The sequence below is a fragment of the Chrysochloris asiatica genome, unplaced genomic scaffold (genome assembly GCF_000296735.1).
Source record: "Chrysochloris asiatica unplaced genomic scaffold, ChrAsi1.0 scaffold00024, whole genome shotgun sequence".
Lineage (NCBI taxonomy): Eukaryota > Metazoa > Chordata > Mammalia > Afrosoricida > Chrysochloridae > Chrysochloris > Chrysochloris asiatica.
The window spans coordinates 6,776,986-6,792,610 of NW_006408542.1; the positions used below are offsets into that span (position 1 = coordinate 6,776,986).

General features: G+C 37.3%; 1 protein-coding gene across 1 annotated transcript in view; it reads right to left on the minus strand.

Moving 5' to 3' along the window:
- Nucleotides 1-4,481: 4,481 nt before the first annotated feature.
- SOS1 (son of sevenless homolog 1 (Drosophila)) overlaps nt 4,482-15,625 on the minus strand; it is a 218,970-nt gene continuing 207,826 nt past the window's right edge. The window contains exons 19-22 of the mRNA XM_006839458.1: nt 13,996-14,260; nt 7,866-7,910; nt 6,167-6,285; nt 4,482-4,973 (exon numbers count right to left, since the gene is read on the minus strand). Coding sequence (XP_006839521.1) covers nt 4,482-4,973; nt 6,167-6,285; nt 7,866-7,910; nt 13,996-14,260 — 921 coding nt within the window. The remainder of the gene's footprint in view (nt 4,974-6,166; nt 6,286-7,865; nt 7,911-13,995; nt 14,261-15,625) is intronic.

Below are 15,625 nucleotides of genomic sequence, written 5' to 3' on the forward strand. Positions count from 1 at the left end.
CTTAATTCTATCTGGAAAGTATGAGTAAAATGATAATCACTCATGACATTAAAAATACTGCCCTCTAAAGTAAACACATGCAAAAATAATACACTTGTGGGCTTTGTAAGGCATTTTTCTTTATTATTTTTTCAATTTATCTTAGTAATGCCAGAAAAATAACAGCCATTGTTTTCACTTTTAAATGCAAACCAAATACTGCTGCACACAAAATACAAAGAATACCTACGAACATGGTTAGGTAAACAGGCCATAGTAGATTATTGACCACACTTTGTTCTTACATCAAAGTAAGACTGACAGAGTTTTTTGTTTTTCCCTTTGACAACTGCTTTAGCAAACAACCGTGCTACTAAACAAAGGCAAATACACATATATACACAAACTTGTCTCAACTAAAACTATACATGTCACTTTGACAAAGGCTTCTTCTCTGGTGGGATCACCAGATATTTGCACCCCAAAGTTCCCTGCCCTGATCCTGCCCCCAAATGCTGACTTGATTTGAAGGAAAAAAAAGAAATTAGAGATGTTCTTAATTAAAGGCACATTTGGCAGCTACTGAAAGTGGCATGCATCTGGCACAGGTGCGCTCTCCCTACAGCCCCACGGCATGTGACTTCCATCAGTCCGCATCGTTTCTTTGAATGGTAGTCCAATGTGATCCATCGTTATCTAACGTGCTTTATAATTTTGCAGCAGTTCGCTACTTAATGCACTATTTTCATTAAAGGCAAAAGGGAAATTTGCTCACAGTTGACAGAAAATGCACTTTACGGTGTCTAAAATGGAAAATAAGGCATGGAATTTAAAAAAGCTACAAGTGCTTTTGTTGTTTAGATTTACCATTTAGACTTCATGCTTCGTTTCTTAACTAGAGCTGAAAATTTTTCATGGGCCTATGCATAAAGGATTATGTAATGATTTTAAGTTAGTAATGAGATGTTTCAAAAGAGAAAAATATAAGTAATCACTTTACTTATAATTTTATTGCATAATGCTTATAGCCAAACCAGTATTAACCTTGGGATGTTTATTTGCAACACAACAAACCTACACTTGTACAGTAGTCGTACATATAGGCTAAAAGAATAAGCGAACATAACAGTGGCAGATAAATAATTTTAAATTGTTTCATTTCTAAATTTGGAGGGCAAGGTTTTCCTTATTACATATGTACAACATTAACAAATTGAGCTTTTCCTTCATTTCCATTATTTGTTTTGCTGACTCAAAAATCTGAATTTAAACTGTTTTAAAAATAGTCAAATAATTCAAGTAAACTAGAGAATTATGACATCATGATCTTAAATACCAACTAAATTTTGGTTTTAAGAATTGATTCATAAAATCATTGTTAATTTAGGACCTTAAACATAGCCTTCAAATGAAATGAGTACTTGCTCACTAAACCGTTGACATTTTAATTCATATATTCTTTGCTAAATACAGATCCAGTTAATTCATTGAGTTAATTAGAGCATTGTAATTTACTGGACACATAATTTGATGCCCAACAACCTTTGAGAAAATGTTTAACGTTTTTATATTTTCTCATAATTTGTTATTTTAAAATATGTTTAGAGACTGGGAAGAGTAAATAACCTGTCTTAAAATAAATTCAGAAGCATATACTTCTCTGCTGTTTAGATGTGACATGGCTATTAAATTGGTTATCAGTTCACTAAGTATATTCAGCCTTGAAATACTTTATTCATGTTGTGATCTAAAGATAAATCACTTACGAACATTTCCATTTTTAAAAGAAAATTTCCACATTTGGAAGGTAGCTTAAAAAAAAAAAAAATTCATGTTGCATTGGCTGTCTTGTAATGTCCTGGACTCAGGAGAACTTTGTCGTGATGCAGTTATCTTCTCAGCCACTTATCCCTGATGACGTAGTTTGTTATCATTACAAAGGATACACCTGTCAGCTAGTTAGTAAGTTTAACATGTTTAGATGCATTTTTCTCACCTCCACCTAAGGGTATCCAATTGGGATTTTTCTAGTCAGTTACCACTGCAGAAAATATTTTTACTCAAATGACACACTTCAGAATGGAAATAGCCTCTGTCCATAATGCATGTAAAGATGATGTACCAGTGGTCTTCTAGAAGCCCAGGGTGGAATGGTTCCCACTGCATGTATGAGTAGCACTGTATGTTATTTAAGCTTTTCTTTATTGTAGGATCAGGTAGGTTGAAAAGGGGTCATCATTTTATTGAAGGGTAACACACTGGCTAGACAGATACCAAATGGGCTCCAATGTCACTTTTCTCAGGTTCTTATTTGGAGCATGGTAGGGAAATTAAAAAGAGAAGGGATCAATGACAAGAGTGATCAATAAGCAATTTAAAGCAAGAATCCTAATAAATAACCTAATCAACAGTCCATGAGATTTTGGAAGGTGTATTATGATTAATTATAGCAGCACTAGTAAGTAGACTTAACTATTTGTTGAATGAATGGTCTTATGGACACTTAGCATCCAAGAGTGTATTTGAAACCCATTTTTTACAATATACATACCAGATTAAGAATGGTATGTATATTAAACAAAAAGATTCAACTCTGTACCAAATAAATAAGAAATGATATGATAGGATGGACTGCTTAATAATGTAATCAACATACTTTCTGGTCTTTAAAAGACTATATACTGTACTATCATGATATACATTGTAATGCTCTTATAAATATCACAGGAACTTATTAAAGTTCTAATTTTCCACCACAGTGCATTGCAGCACACCTAAGAATGTCTCTAATGTCCTGGGTTAACAGAATTGCTACAATGCTGCTTTATTATCCAGTAGACACATGCGGATACTAATGAACTGATGACCCAATACATGGAATACTACACATTTCACAGACATTATAGTGAAGACTAATTAAAAAAATTTTCTTCAACAAGTTGCATGCATTTCAGTCACAGTATTTGTTAGACTCAGAAGAGCAGTACATGAATAATTCATACTATGGTATCAGTGATGCAGGTAGATGTTCTACTACAAATAATTCTGACAGAGCAAAAGACTCCAAGCAAGGTAGTAGAATGGTTAATATAAACTTTAACAAACTGCACATATGTTGCCTAGGAAATAAAAACAAAACAAAACAAAAAAAAGACACCTCACGAAGTTTCACTTAGAAGAAACCCATCCTAGTCTAGCCAAATGTTTTCCTGCATGCCCAACTGCAACTTGAGATCATTCTTTGAGATTAATACATACATAGAGAACTGGAAACCAAGGCGTACCACAACACGGGCTTTTATTCTTAGTGTTTGTGTGTATGTTTCAACTGAAAGAAATAAGAATCAACCATTTTCTCCATATAATAATTTAATATATGCCAGCCAAAAAAAGTATTTGTATCTTTATTCAATTAAATTAAAACAGACCTGCCAGGTATATTATGTAACATTCACTATATACACATGATTTAGGCAATGCAAGGTAATTCTAGATATGCCGATTACTCAACTATTAGTAAAACATGAATGGTGTCAGTGATGCCCAGCAAGGGCTCCTTTTTCACACTGGGAACTTCAATTCCATAATAAGGTTAGAGGGACAGCTAAGAGCGATGACACAGATTACCAGTAAACCTTTGTGGGAGAAGGGGGGAGATGACAATCTAGCATAGATTAACAGTCTCCTAAATGTAAATCATATACTGATCAGTTATGTTTTTTTAAGAAAGTTCTTTTCTCATGTTAATGTCACAAAACTTGTCTTGTTTGAAGGCAACACCACCACATGTTTTATGTGTGTGTGTGTGTGTGTGTGGAGGGGGTTGGGTAGAAAGGGTTCTGGGGGTATGATCTTAAAATTGGTATAATTATTCTTGGGGGAAAAAAAAAAGTACCTCTTTGGTGAAGCCTCGGTACCCATTCCAATCACTGTAATAATCTGTAAACAGGACTGTAGTACAGTGCTGGGCCTTGAGTCCAACAAGGGCAGGTACCACAGCTGTTCCTCACAGTCCTTTTAATGATTTTTAAGAAAATATTCTAAAGTAGGAAGAGTAAAGCGAAGAAAAACAAAGGAGGGTATTAAGATCCCTGTTTGAGTTTTTTGTTTTTAAAAGTGCATAATATTTTGATTTACAAAAAAACTGTCATCATGTGGGCCTGCTGGACACTAGACTGTGTTTTCTATCCTTTTAATGATAAAGATCACTTCACAACAAGAGGACTCCTGCCTATCGGCCAGAAAAAGTCCCTTTACTTGATTTTCAGGTTCAATCAGTTGTCCAATTCCTCTAGAACAGTCTTCCCATCTTCTCAACTGGAATACCATTTTCATTTGATAATTACGTCTAGGTTAAAGTTCATTGTCTTATACTGCATCTTGAAGGAGAGTCATTAGTGTTTGGAGTTCTCACTGTAACTCCTCAGTGCTGGCACATTCAGTGCATCCATTGCCAGCAATGGATTCAGGACTAGGAAAGGTGCACCCCACTACAGAGGAACTCAGGAGGAATGAGCATTCTCCAGCAGTGGTGGTCCGTCTCTGTGCATGGATGGGTGTGTGTGCTCCCTTTTGTAAGTTTTTGGAGGGAGTTTAGGGATATGTTGAGAAGTGCTTTGTCGTGGAGGAACAGGCGGCCCAGCAATGGAATGAAGGTCCACTTCTTGTATCAGTGGTGGTGACGGCGGGTGCCTTCTTGTGCCGTGAGGAGAAGGTGTTTGAGGAGGAGGTGGTGTAAAGGGGGAAGGGCTGTTTGGGAAGAACGCATTACCGTGGTCATTTTTTTTGCCCAAAGGGGGAGGTTGGAGATGTAATGGTGAGCTTGAGAAAACATCAGGTGTCCTCACAGGTTCTCGTGGTGGTAATACGGGAGGGCTTTTAGGAGGGTCTGATATAGAGGTCCGGTCTGATACTGAGTATCGTGGTGAATAGACTTTTGATGTGGGTTGCCTAGGAGGAATCGCTGGAGGATTGTCCAAATGCTTAGACATCATCTGACACAAACGAAAAAAAGAATAAAATGAATATTTGTTAATAATTAAATTTATATAATTCCATTATATATTTTAAGCTGAGGTTTTTAAACATGATATTGGCAGAGGCCTATTGTGGATGAGGGAGTTTTACCATATACAGGTATGCATCACTTAATATGCTGTGAATAGAATATTCTGAGATTTGGACATGGTGGGAACATATTAAAAAGCCTTAGGCAAACCCACTTCTAGTTGTCCCTGCTGCAGCGGCTGCTGGAGCTGCTGACAAAGGCTGGAAGAACAGGCACCTGCGGCTTAGAGGGTGGAGGCAGGCACTGAGCAAGAGGAGTCAAGGGAGAGGAAGCCGAGTGCACCCAGCCTCGCCTGTTGTTCCTCCTGCACCCAGAGCCACGTCCTCTCTCACCTTCCTGTAACCCACCCATTGTCCAGTGCTGCAGGAGTCTGGGTTGGAGGTCTTTAAAATCTTTACGGGGAAATAACAAACAAAAGGAAAGCTGTTTTCCCCTTTAAAAATAAAAACACACACAAAAACGATTATGGGACCACGGAATTTTATGCAATTTTGCTCAGGGAGGTTAAGCGAAGCATGTCAGTATTTGAAATGGGGGTTTCTGTCAATTCAGAGAAAACATTTTTTTCCCCTCACTGTTAAATTTTTAACCTTAATTTTTCATGAAATGTTTGTTAACTACTTGTCTACCACTCAATCTAGTGTAAGATGATTCTTGGTTTAGCTTAAATTTTGTTAATTTAAAATCTCCTATAATAACACTTCATGATATTTTGCAGAATGTGTCTGTACTGGGTACTCCGTCCTCTGGACAGGCCTGAGAACCACTCAGTAAACAGCAGGCCAGGAAAGACACTTAAAACCACTGGAAACAGCTATTCTGAGCCTTTAAGGTGTCTGCTAACTCTGAATTTTCAAGAAAACTCCATTTAAAAGCATATCAATTCACTATTATAGACTTTTAGCACATACTAAGAGTTTCACTTATAATGTGCTTGCATACAAAGCTTCATACCTCTCTGTATGTGTTTTAAAAGAACTGATTGAGACAACATTGCTCTTACTTTATACATTAAAACTTGTTTTTATCTTGACAATAGCCACTGCTTTAGGTTTACAACTGATTATGGTTTAACTGTAATGGCTCCAAGTTTCCAGATAACAGGATTTTCTACTTTACCTTAGATGGCGAAGATTCCGCTGGGGCAGATTCTGGCCGTCTCCGTGGAGGAACAGGAGGGGGGACAGGCACTTCATCAGTGCCCTTGGTTAAACTTATAGACGATACTGAAGCAGACCCTGCAGGGTATTAAATATACTTTTTAAAGCTTACAGGAATCTTATTTTGTTTACTATTCCTTTAAAGGCTTAGGTGGAAACTGCTTATGTTATTAAAATAAAAGTCTGGAAGTTATCAAAAGCAGTTCAAGAATAAACCGATACCCAGTAATATTTCCTTTATTAAAGCAAACTGCTATAAATGCATGCAGAAATTTCTTAGCAGAATTTTCAGAAAAAAAAGTTTCCTAAGAGATCCTGTTATTTTGCTTCTTGGACAAAATAACACTTCCACTGTTAATCTGTTATTAATTTTTAATTGGGTCTAATTCTCAGACTTCTGAGAGATCGCAAATGATGAAAATCTTCAGAATGGCAATTTCTGTTAAGCTTTTGTGAAGGGCTCAGCTTATTTTCTCCGACTTTATTGGTACTGAGTTTCCCTGCCCTAGCTGGACAGTCTCTGGGAACTGGGAATAGAGTTTCTGATCTTCACCCCTGCCCCCAATGCATCTCCTCCCTAGTAGCCCTCCCACAGGATGCCAGGGAGAGGAGCTACTGTCTTGGGGCAAGCTCTTTGCTCACTGTGCTTACGTATAGGCTATCACTGGCATGGAAGCAAAATCTAGCTAATTGTACTCAAATTCAGAATTTTTCATTGTAAAGCTGTTCAAGACCAATGGTAGTCCTAATAATGACCCTATCTCAGAGATACTTAGGTAACAAGGTCATAATTTAGGCATGTGAATAATTACACTTTGAAAGACATCGCTTACTTGTTAGCTAGTTTATGAACACTATAAAAAATAAGATAAAACTTTAAAAAAAGATCATTCAAAATGATAGTTGACAGGTTCAGGTTCTTTTTTTCCTTTAAGCACTGTATGACTGCCTTTATTTTCTCAATTAAATATTATTATAACAAATTCGGATTTAAAGAGTACTTGGTGTACGATTGTTCAAATTACCTGTATTTTGATGGCCTACCTTTTTGCTTAAGTGACTATAGCTCATAACTATCATTTCTATAACACACATTTAAAAATCGTTTGTGTGACTGAACAGCAAGAAAATATTAGTTTATTAGCTTGAAACTTACAGAATAATTTAGTGAATTGTTAGTTTACTTTAAAAAAAAAAAAAAAGTAAAGCAAATGGCTACAATAATTAGACCTGATAATTTAGAAACAGTTAAATTGCAAGGGATCCCTTCTGAAGTAATCCCAGTGACCTGCCTATAGCCTAGGTTTGTCACCAGGTTCAGTAACACAGTTGCCAGCATTCCCAAATGCGCATGCATGCTCTCCATTCTGTCTCAAAGTTGAGCATTAAAATATATTTAGAATTCTATAGTTGGAAATGAGTAATGGTTAAATGTAGAAGCCACCCATTTAATAGGTTCTTTAAAAAGAGAAAAGGTTTTTGAAAAAGCAAATCATTTATCATCAAGATAGCACAAGTGAAGGCCTCACTTCTAAGATGTTGCAAGCAAGGTACCAATGCTGCCAGACCCCAAATGAGTTTTAGCAGGAAAGGTTACACTTGGTTTGATTTTTTGAAGCCAAAGCAAGTATTATGAGTCTTAAACCAAATATACTAACTTGGGCCATGGGGCAGTGTAACTTGGGTAAAGACGGTATCGCTGCCTGTGAAAGAAAACAAGAAAACATAGAGATTTTTTCTTTCATTGATATCCAACTCATCTACAAAAGTTGATTTATGATAAAAATGTTGAAACTGTCATTCCAGTTTTAAAGAATTCTATTACAGTCTTTAGTGAAAGCAAATTACTTTTGACAAGAAAAACAAATTGAATTAATATCACATTGGGAATTTTGAAGATACCTTTTAAATTCCCAGTAATTTAATGAAAAACATTCATAATAAAACAAAAATATCCTGCATTATTGGACAACTTTTCTTTTTATAAAAATGTATAAACTCAATTCAAGCAGAGGATATCATTTTCTAAAGATTACTCTGAAAACTCAAACTTGTTGTGGAACAAGTATTAAATAACAAATCTGTGTTATATAAACTGAAAAAACATTTTAACTAACATCATTATTGCATATCTTTAAAAAACGTTCTTGGGGAATACAGTCTCATTACAGAGTAACTACAACTTGTGATATTACCAAACAGGTTTGAAAATTACATAGCTATTTAAAACTATCAGTAGATATTTAGTAATTACATATTTTGAGAAGCCTTGGTAGCACAGTGGGTAAGCATTGGGCTGCTAACTGAAAGGTCAGCAGTTTGTGCCCACCAGCTGCTATGTGGGAGGAAGATTTACCACATTGGAAACCCTAGGGGGCATTCTACTCTGCTATAGGATAGCCATGAGGTAGCATCAACTCAACGGCAGGGGGCTTGGAGTTGGTTTTTTTTTTTTCAAAGACATATTAACATATAGGAAGCTCACTGATTAATTTAGAATATCTAATTTCAACAATATCAATCCTTTTAAGAAAATGAATGAAAATCAATAGCATTAAAGTAAGAAAACAGACCAAAGGCTTAGTTAGATGATGTATACAGGCAGTCCCTGATTTACAAAGAGGTTGATTTCAACATTTGATCTGACATAAGTCAAATAGCTCAGTTCTGAAGTAAGTTTCCATGATTATTACCTTTTATCTGAGGATGATAACATCAGCACACAATAAGCTACTAAACTTTATGTAGCACATATTGCTAACAAACAGTAAGATATAAAAAAAAAAAACTAGTTTTAAGTGCTTTTCATTCTAACCTGAATACATCGTAAGTTGGGGGCTACCTGTATTGATTTTAAATTAATATATCATTTTATACTGCCTCATATTACCAATATATGGAACATATAACATCCAAGAGACTTAAATGATCTGAGCTGTTTATTCAAGCTTACTTGGTTCCAATGACAGTAATTTTATGTTTTAAATTAAGTTGGAATTGTTGTTGTTGTTAAGTGCTATTGAGTCTGTTCCAACTCATAGCAACCCTGTATAGGGTTTCCAAGAAGCAGCTGGTGGCTTTGAACTGCCGGCCTTGTGGTTAGCAGTTCAGTGCTTATCGTACAGCACCAGGACTCCTAAATTGGCATAACTCCTATTAATTTAATTGCTTATGTAGATACTGTTGTTAAATGCTACTTAGTCACTTCTAACTAAAAGCAACCCTGTAAAGGTTTCTGAGGAGTAACTGGTGGGTCTGAACCACTGATCTGGTAGTTTGCAGTCCAGTGCTTATCCTACAGTGCCATACCAGAACTTGATATGGTGGGGTGGTCTTTTTTCTTACACAGCCCCAATTTCAAATAATCTGCTTCTATATGTACTAGTATTTATTTAGAATCCACAGAATAGAGTAAATCAGCTACTACTTATAAGTGATTTTCAGATTAACACTGATTTTTATACTCTGACATACATGTAGCTGTTGATCGGTCAATGATTTCACTATTAGGCCTCTCTAACTTAATAGGTACTAGATGGAGTATCCACATCTAGTGTTTACCTACTTAGTTCACACTTTCTTTAGAAAGGAAGTAAATGTGGTTAAACATGAATGCATCCTGGAAATGAGCCCGAGAACATGGTAGTACATTTAGTACATTGCAGAAATCAAATCAACTCAAAGCTTATGACTGCCATCTCTTTTCAGACTCTGACTGTACACATGTGTACACTTGTCTTTGATCCTATTTCTATATAGTGCAGGATTAGATTCATGCATCTGACAAACTGCTTGCTTCCACTTCCTGGAAAATTTTATACTAAAAACTCTTAAGGAAAAAACCCCAACAAAACTCTTAATGTCAAGTACAAATCGCAGATGGCAGTGGTTTTCAATCCTGGCGGTACATCAGAATTCCTTGGGAGGTTTTTTAAAAAAGTACTGATGCCCAAGTGCCAATGCCAGGCTAATAAAAGGGGGAGGCTGAGCAGGCAAATTTTTTTTTTAAAAGTTCCTCAGGGGATTACAATGTAGAGTCAGGGTTAAAACCATTGTTGAAGACACTCTTAGTTGATTAAAAAAAAAAGCCTCGTCTTCCAGCTTGAAATGCTTGGAGTGAGTTTTCTTCCTGGCAAAGCTTTCCCTATGGACAGAGATGAGGAAGCACATGACTCCACCTGCCCCTTCATGACCATCCAGGCACTTCCTCGTCCTCCCCTCCTTTCCACAGCAGCAGAAACAAAGCTGAGGGCCAGGTCATCTTTTCTTTCTTCCCAGCTACTACTGGCATTATACCCTGGGAGGAGGACCTAGCCAATGCACACAAGGGTACAGAGTGGCAGAATCAAGTAGGTGTCCAGTGCTCTTCTTTGGCTGTCTTCACCAAGGGCAGTCCAAGGCCACCCTTGCTCATTCTGTGGTCATCTTTTTCTATAATCCTACAACACTTTACGTCTTCACCTAGCATTGAGTGCAAATCTCCTTGTAGTAAGGGTATTTTTCATCTCTCATTAAGAATGCAAGCTTCATTACGAAAGATGTGTACCTGCTTATGCTTAGCAAGGAGTAAGATGTGTAACAGATACAGGTTGAACGAATGAATTTTAAGTTTAAAACGATTACTGGAGGGAGAGGAGTAAAGGGACTACTGTAATAGGAAAAAGAGTACAACCATTGTAATCGATCAACACTTGTAGTAAAATGTTGTCTTTTCCCAAATTTAAGCAGTGGAACTTTCTGCTGATTTGTATTGAGTTCACACACATAGGTATGTAGACATGACAGGTATTTGCCACCAGGCCATGAGGGACTCAGGAAAGTGTTCACTCTGGTGGCAACACTGTGGAAAGCAAGTTGGGCACTCTTGATCCTCACAGCACTATCATATCGGCCCAGCAGCAAGTGTAAAGTCAGAGACTATGTGTACAGATGGTCTGTATTCTCCTGGGTTACTTTCACTTCAACATCTGCTATCTTCAATCCTAATATGAGCAAAGGGGATTTTTCTTTATCATAAAGGAGAAATTGAAAGGACTCTTGAGTGTAACTTATATAGCCAGCCTCCTTGAACAGTGCTTTCTCTGCTCATCAGAACGCGTAAATCAATGTGCTTCACTACATGGTGTGATGCTATAGGATAAGCACTGGACAGCAAGGGTAGTTTGAACCGCAAAATTAGTCGTTCAAACCCACCAGTCACTCCTCAGAAACCCTACACAGGGTTGTTATGACTCAGAACTGACTCAACAGTACTTAACCAACAACCACCACCACTGCCAAAGCACTGGTCCCAGACCACTAAACTACAAAGGGATTCCTTCTTCTATGGTTGACTAATCACTCGAAGATTTCACACTAACAAAAAAAATTAATATACATCTCTTTGTCTCTTACCTCCTCCATATTTTAGTTATTTCTTGAGCTAAAAAAAAACAAACAAACCCACTGCTAGAAAGTCAATTCCGACTCCTAGGACACCTGTAAGACAGAGGAGAACTGCTCTATAGGGTTTCTGAGGCTGTAATCTTTATTGGAGAGCACACAGCCTCAACTTTCTCTAGTGATGTGGCTACTGGGTTTGAACTGTCGACCTTTGGTTAGTAATCCAACACTTAACCCACTATGCCACCAGGGCGCCTTTCTCAAGCTAAGGGAAGTAAAATTTGCAATTGGTGGTACTCATGTAGCTTAAATAATTCACTCATGTGAGAACACTTATATAGACCTTTCCTTTAGGAAAAGGACCCAGCAAGCAGTTATAAATAATGATTTCTGGTCATTATAATGCAAAAAACGTTATACTGCAAAAAGTGCAGGTTTTAGTTTATCCCTAACTTAGTAATTATTAATTAATTACAAATAAATTATAATTTTATTGTTTGGTGTTGACTTACATGTATCAAAAATATTTGAAAACGTACTATGTAAATAACATGACCTTCATACTCCTCAGTTTCTACATACTGCTGAGATGTTGTAAACTCTCAAGACCATTACATTTTTTAAATAGTAAAAACAAGACAACCTGCTGGGTCGCTTAAAATACAGGTATAACACATACGATTTCTGAACCAAATCGCAAAATAATGTTTCACAAAGAATAATTCTAAACAAATTTTTGTTCAAAAGATTCTCTGAATTGGAACACATCTTAAAAGACCTGATCCCCAAAAGACAGAGAAGTGTTTTATCTAAAATCAGAGAACTCATTAGCAAACTGAGATGACAAACCAGGATTCCTAACTCCTGTTGTTGTTAGGTGCCATCTAGTAGGTTCTGACCCTCGGTGACTCCACACAGAATAGAACGAAACACTGCCAGGTCCTACACCATTCCCACAATTGTTATGTTTGAGCCTAGCGTTGCTGCCACAATCTCCTTTGCACTGACCCTCTTCCCCCATGCTCACGTGCTTCTACTTCTCAGCACTGGATTCTGTTTGATCAAATACTAGGGCCGACCTGGATCTGCATATGGAGCCAATGGAAACAGCATGTGGAAGTGGTCAAGATGGGGTTAAGGGTGACTGGATTCAAGTTTTGATTACATAATATATAAATACTCGAAGGTATTTGGAGCAGCGCCTTAAAGTTCCTTGTGAAATTAAAAAGTTAATGGAAACAGTGTGGTCTAAATACAATACAGTAGCTAAGGACTAGAGCTAAGCTTGTTGTTGTTGTTGTTAAGTGCCTTCGAGTCGGTTCCGACCCATAGCGACCCTGTACAGTGTTTCCAAGAGCTAAGCTTAAGCTGTACAATTTGGCAGTTCCCAGCCACCAAGAGTCCTGGTGGGGCACTGTGGGTTAACGCGCCAGACTGCAAAGCTGTTTGAACTGCAAAGTCGACGATTCAAGCTCACCAGTCGCTCCTCGGAAACCCTGTATAGGGTCCCTATGGGTCGGACCTGACTCGACAGCACGTAATAACAGTAACAAATATATAGTCAGTATAAATTTATCAAACTTTCTTTAAAATATGTATTATGTAATCAAAACTTGAATCCAGTCACCCTTAACCCCATCTTGACCACTTCCACATGCTGTTCCCATTGGCTCCATATGCAGATCCAGGTCGGCCCTAGTATTTGATCAAACAGAATCCAGTGCTGAGAAGTAGAAGCACGTGAGCATGGGGGAAGAGGGTCAGTGCAAAGGAGATTGTGGCAGCAACACTAGGCTCAAACATAACAATTGTGGGAATGGTGTAGAACCTGGCAGTGTTACGTACTGTTGTGTGTTGTTAAGTAGATTCCAACTCATAGCAAGCCTATTTGCAGACACCAGACAGCATCAGCAAGATGCGTAGCTTTAATAAAGGATTATGGAGCAGTTTGGATTTGATACACTTCAAATTAGAAGCTAGTGCAGAGTTTGGTGGGGAGGGAATGATGTACCTGGAATAATACTCAAATAGTTAAATTCTGAAGCCAACAATTAAAACCCAGGAATGACATTCCCTGTAGATTTTTAAGTCGTCTTTGTTTTCTCTGGGTAAGACAGATTTCGTGTTAAAAACTGAAAACAAATGATGAAATGATCATTGTCCGGCCTTTCAGCGAAATGTAATAATTTTAAAGAGGGCTGTTCCCACAGATATTTTAAAACCTAAAAGTTGCTGGAGGATGTCTTATATTTTCATAATTTTTGTTAAAAATGGTATTTGACTTGTCTATAATTTCACACACACATTATATTAGAGACTCTTTTTCCCCATTAGCATGCATAATATTGATAATTAAAGCACTTAAATGTTTAGCAGCTACTTGAATGGAAGCATTGTAGCACCTACTTGAGTGAAAAGGGCTCGAATGATCAGAATCAAACACACTGCAAACATCGGTGGCACTTGAAGCACCAGAGGCAGGAGGAGGTGTTAGCGGTGTTCTTGGAGAATTTGGTGCAGACGCTGTACTTTCAGTTTCACTTTCGGGGATTCTACTATAACTAATCTTGCGTGGCTCCTGCTGCAGAGGCGTGGGATGTCTCATGGTACCAGGTCTTGGGTTTGATGGGCGGACACCAGGTGATTTTAGGGGATAGCTGTACTTTTTTGGCTGTAGGCATATCAAGATAAATACATTACACCACTATAATAGAAAGGAAGGTTTTTCTACATGTACCTGGTAAAATGCAAATATCTAGAAAAACCATACAATCAATAGTAATGAAATTACAGAATGCTTCAAATCAAAATGCTGTTACATATTCCACTTTGCTAAGCAATTGCTGCCAGAATTTGTAGGAAATTAATTTCTTCAAATAACCGAGTCTTAACTAGAATAGCACTGTAGGATTAGCACTGGGCTTCAAACCACATGGCCGGTGGTTTAAGCCCACCAGCTGCTCCTTGGAAACCCTTATACAGTGTTGCTATAAGTGGGAACCGATTCAACAGCATTTAACAACAACAATCCTATGGAGTTCTGATGTGGTACTGTAGGATAAACACTGGGCTGTTTTAAAGCATAGATCAGCAGTTCAAACTCACCAGCTGTTCCTCAGAAACCTTATACAGTGTCACTATGAGTCGGAACTGACTTGTTACCACTTAACAACAATCCTATAAATACCAGAGTATTCATTATTTTTAGATGAAAATGTTTCTAATATTCTGTTGTCTTCTCTGGCTTTGAAAATGGACTCCTGTGAAAAAAATTTTACTTTCCATAAAAGCTAGGATCATCGTTACAAATAACAACTCCGTTGTGGTTAGTTATAACAGTGATGCATGCCATCAGGACTACCTGAGTTATTATATATGCATTATGTTGCCAAAGTTCTCATCTGTGTGTATATGTATGTGTGTTAATTTTATGACATTTCCCTTGTACAGTTAACTATTTCTTAGCAAAGGAACAGACTATCTACCTATTTTCAATGTGCTGTTTTCAATCCATCTCATTAAAAACTGTTTTAGGATTGAGACATTTTCTTGTAAGGTAACTGCGTAAGTGCTACTTCACAGGCATTAAGAGGTTTATGTGTAATTCCAGATTTTTGACTTTCAGAACAGCGAGGTGATATTGTATATATATATATATATATAGCCAGGCATTGAGAGGTAACATTGAGAGGTAATTAAAAAAACACAAAAGGAAATTTTATTTCCTCAGAGTATCTGTAGCCTAAATTGATTATTTTTACAGCTAATGAATCATAGTTATAATTTCTAATATTTCATTACACACACACACACACATATAGTTGTTGCTTGTGATGTAATGTGGAGTCAGTTCCGACTCACAGCGACCCTGTCTGTACAGGGTTTCTGAGGCTGTAAATCTTTACAGGAGAAGAAAGCCTCATCTTTCTCCCATGGAACAGGTGGTAGTTTCAAACTGCTGACCGTGACATTAGCAGCCCAATTCGTAACCACTAAGCTACTAGAGCTCCTTGCTTGTATATACATACATACATAC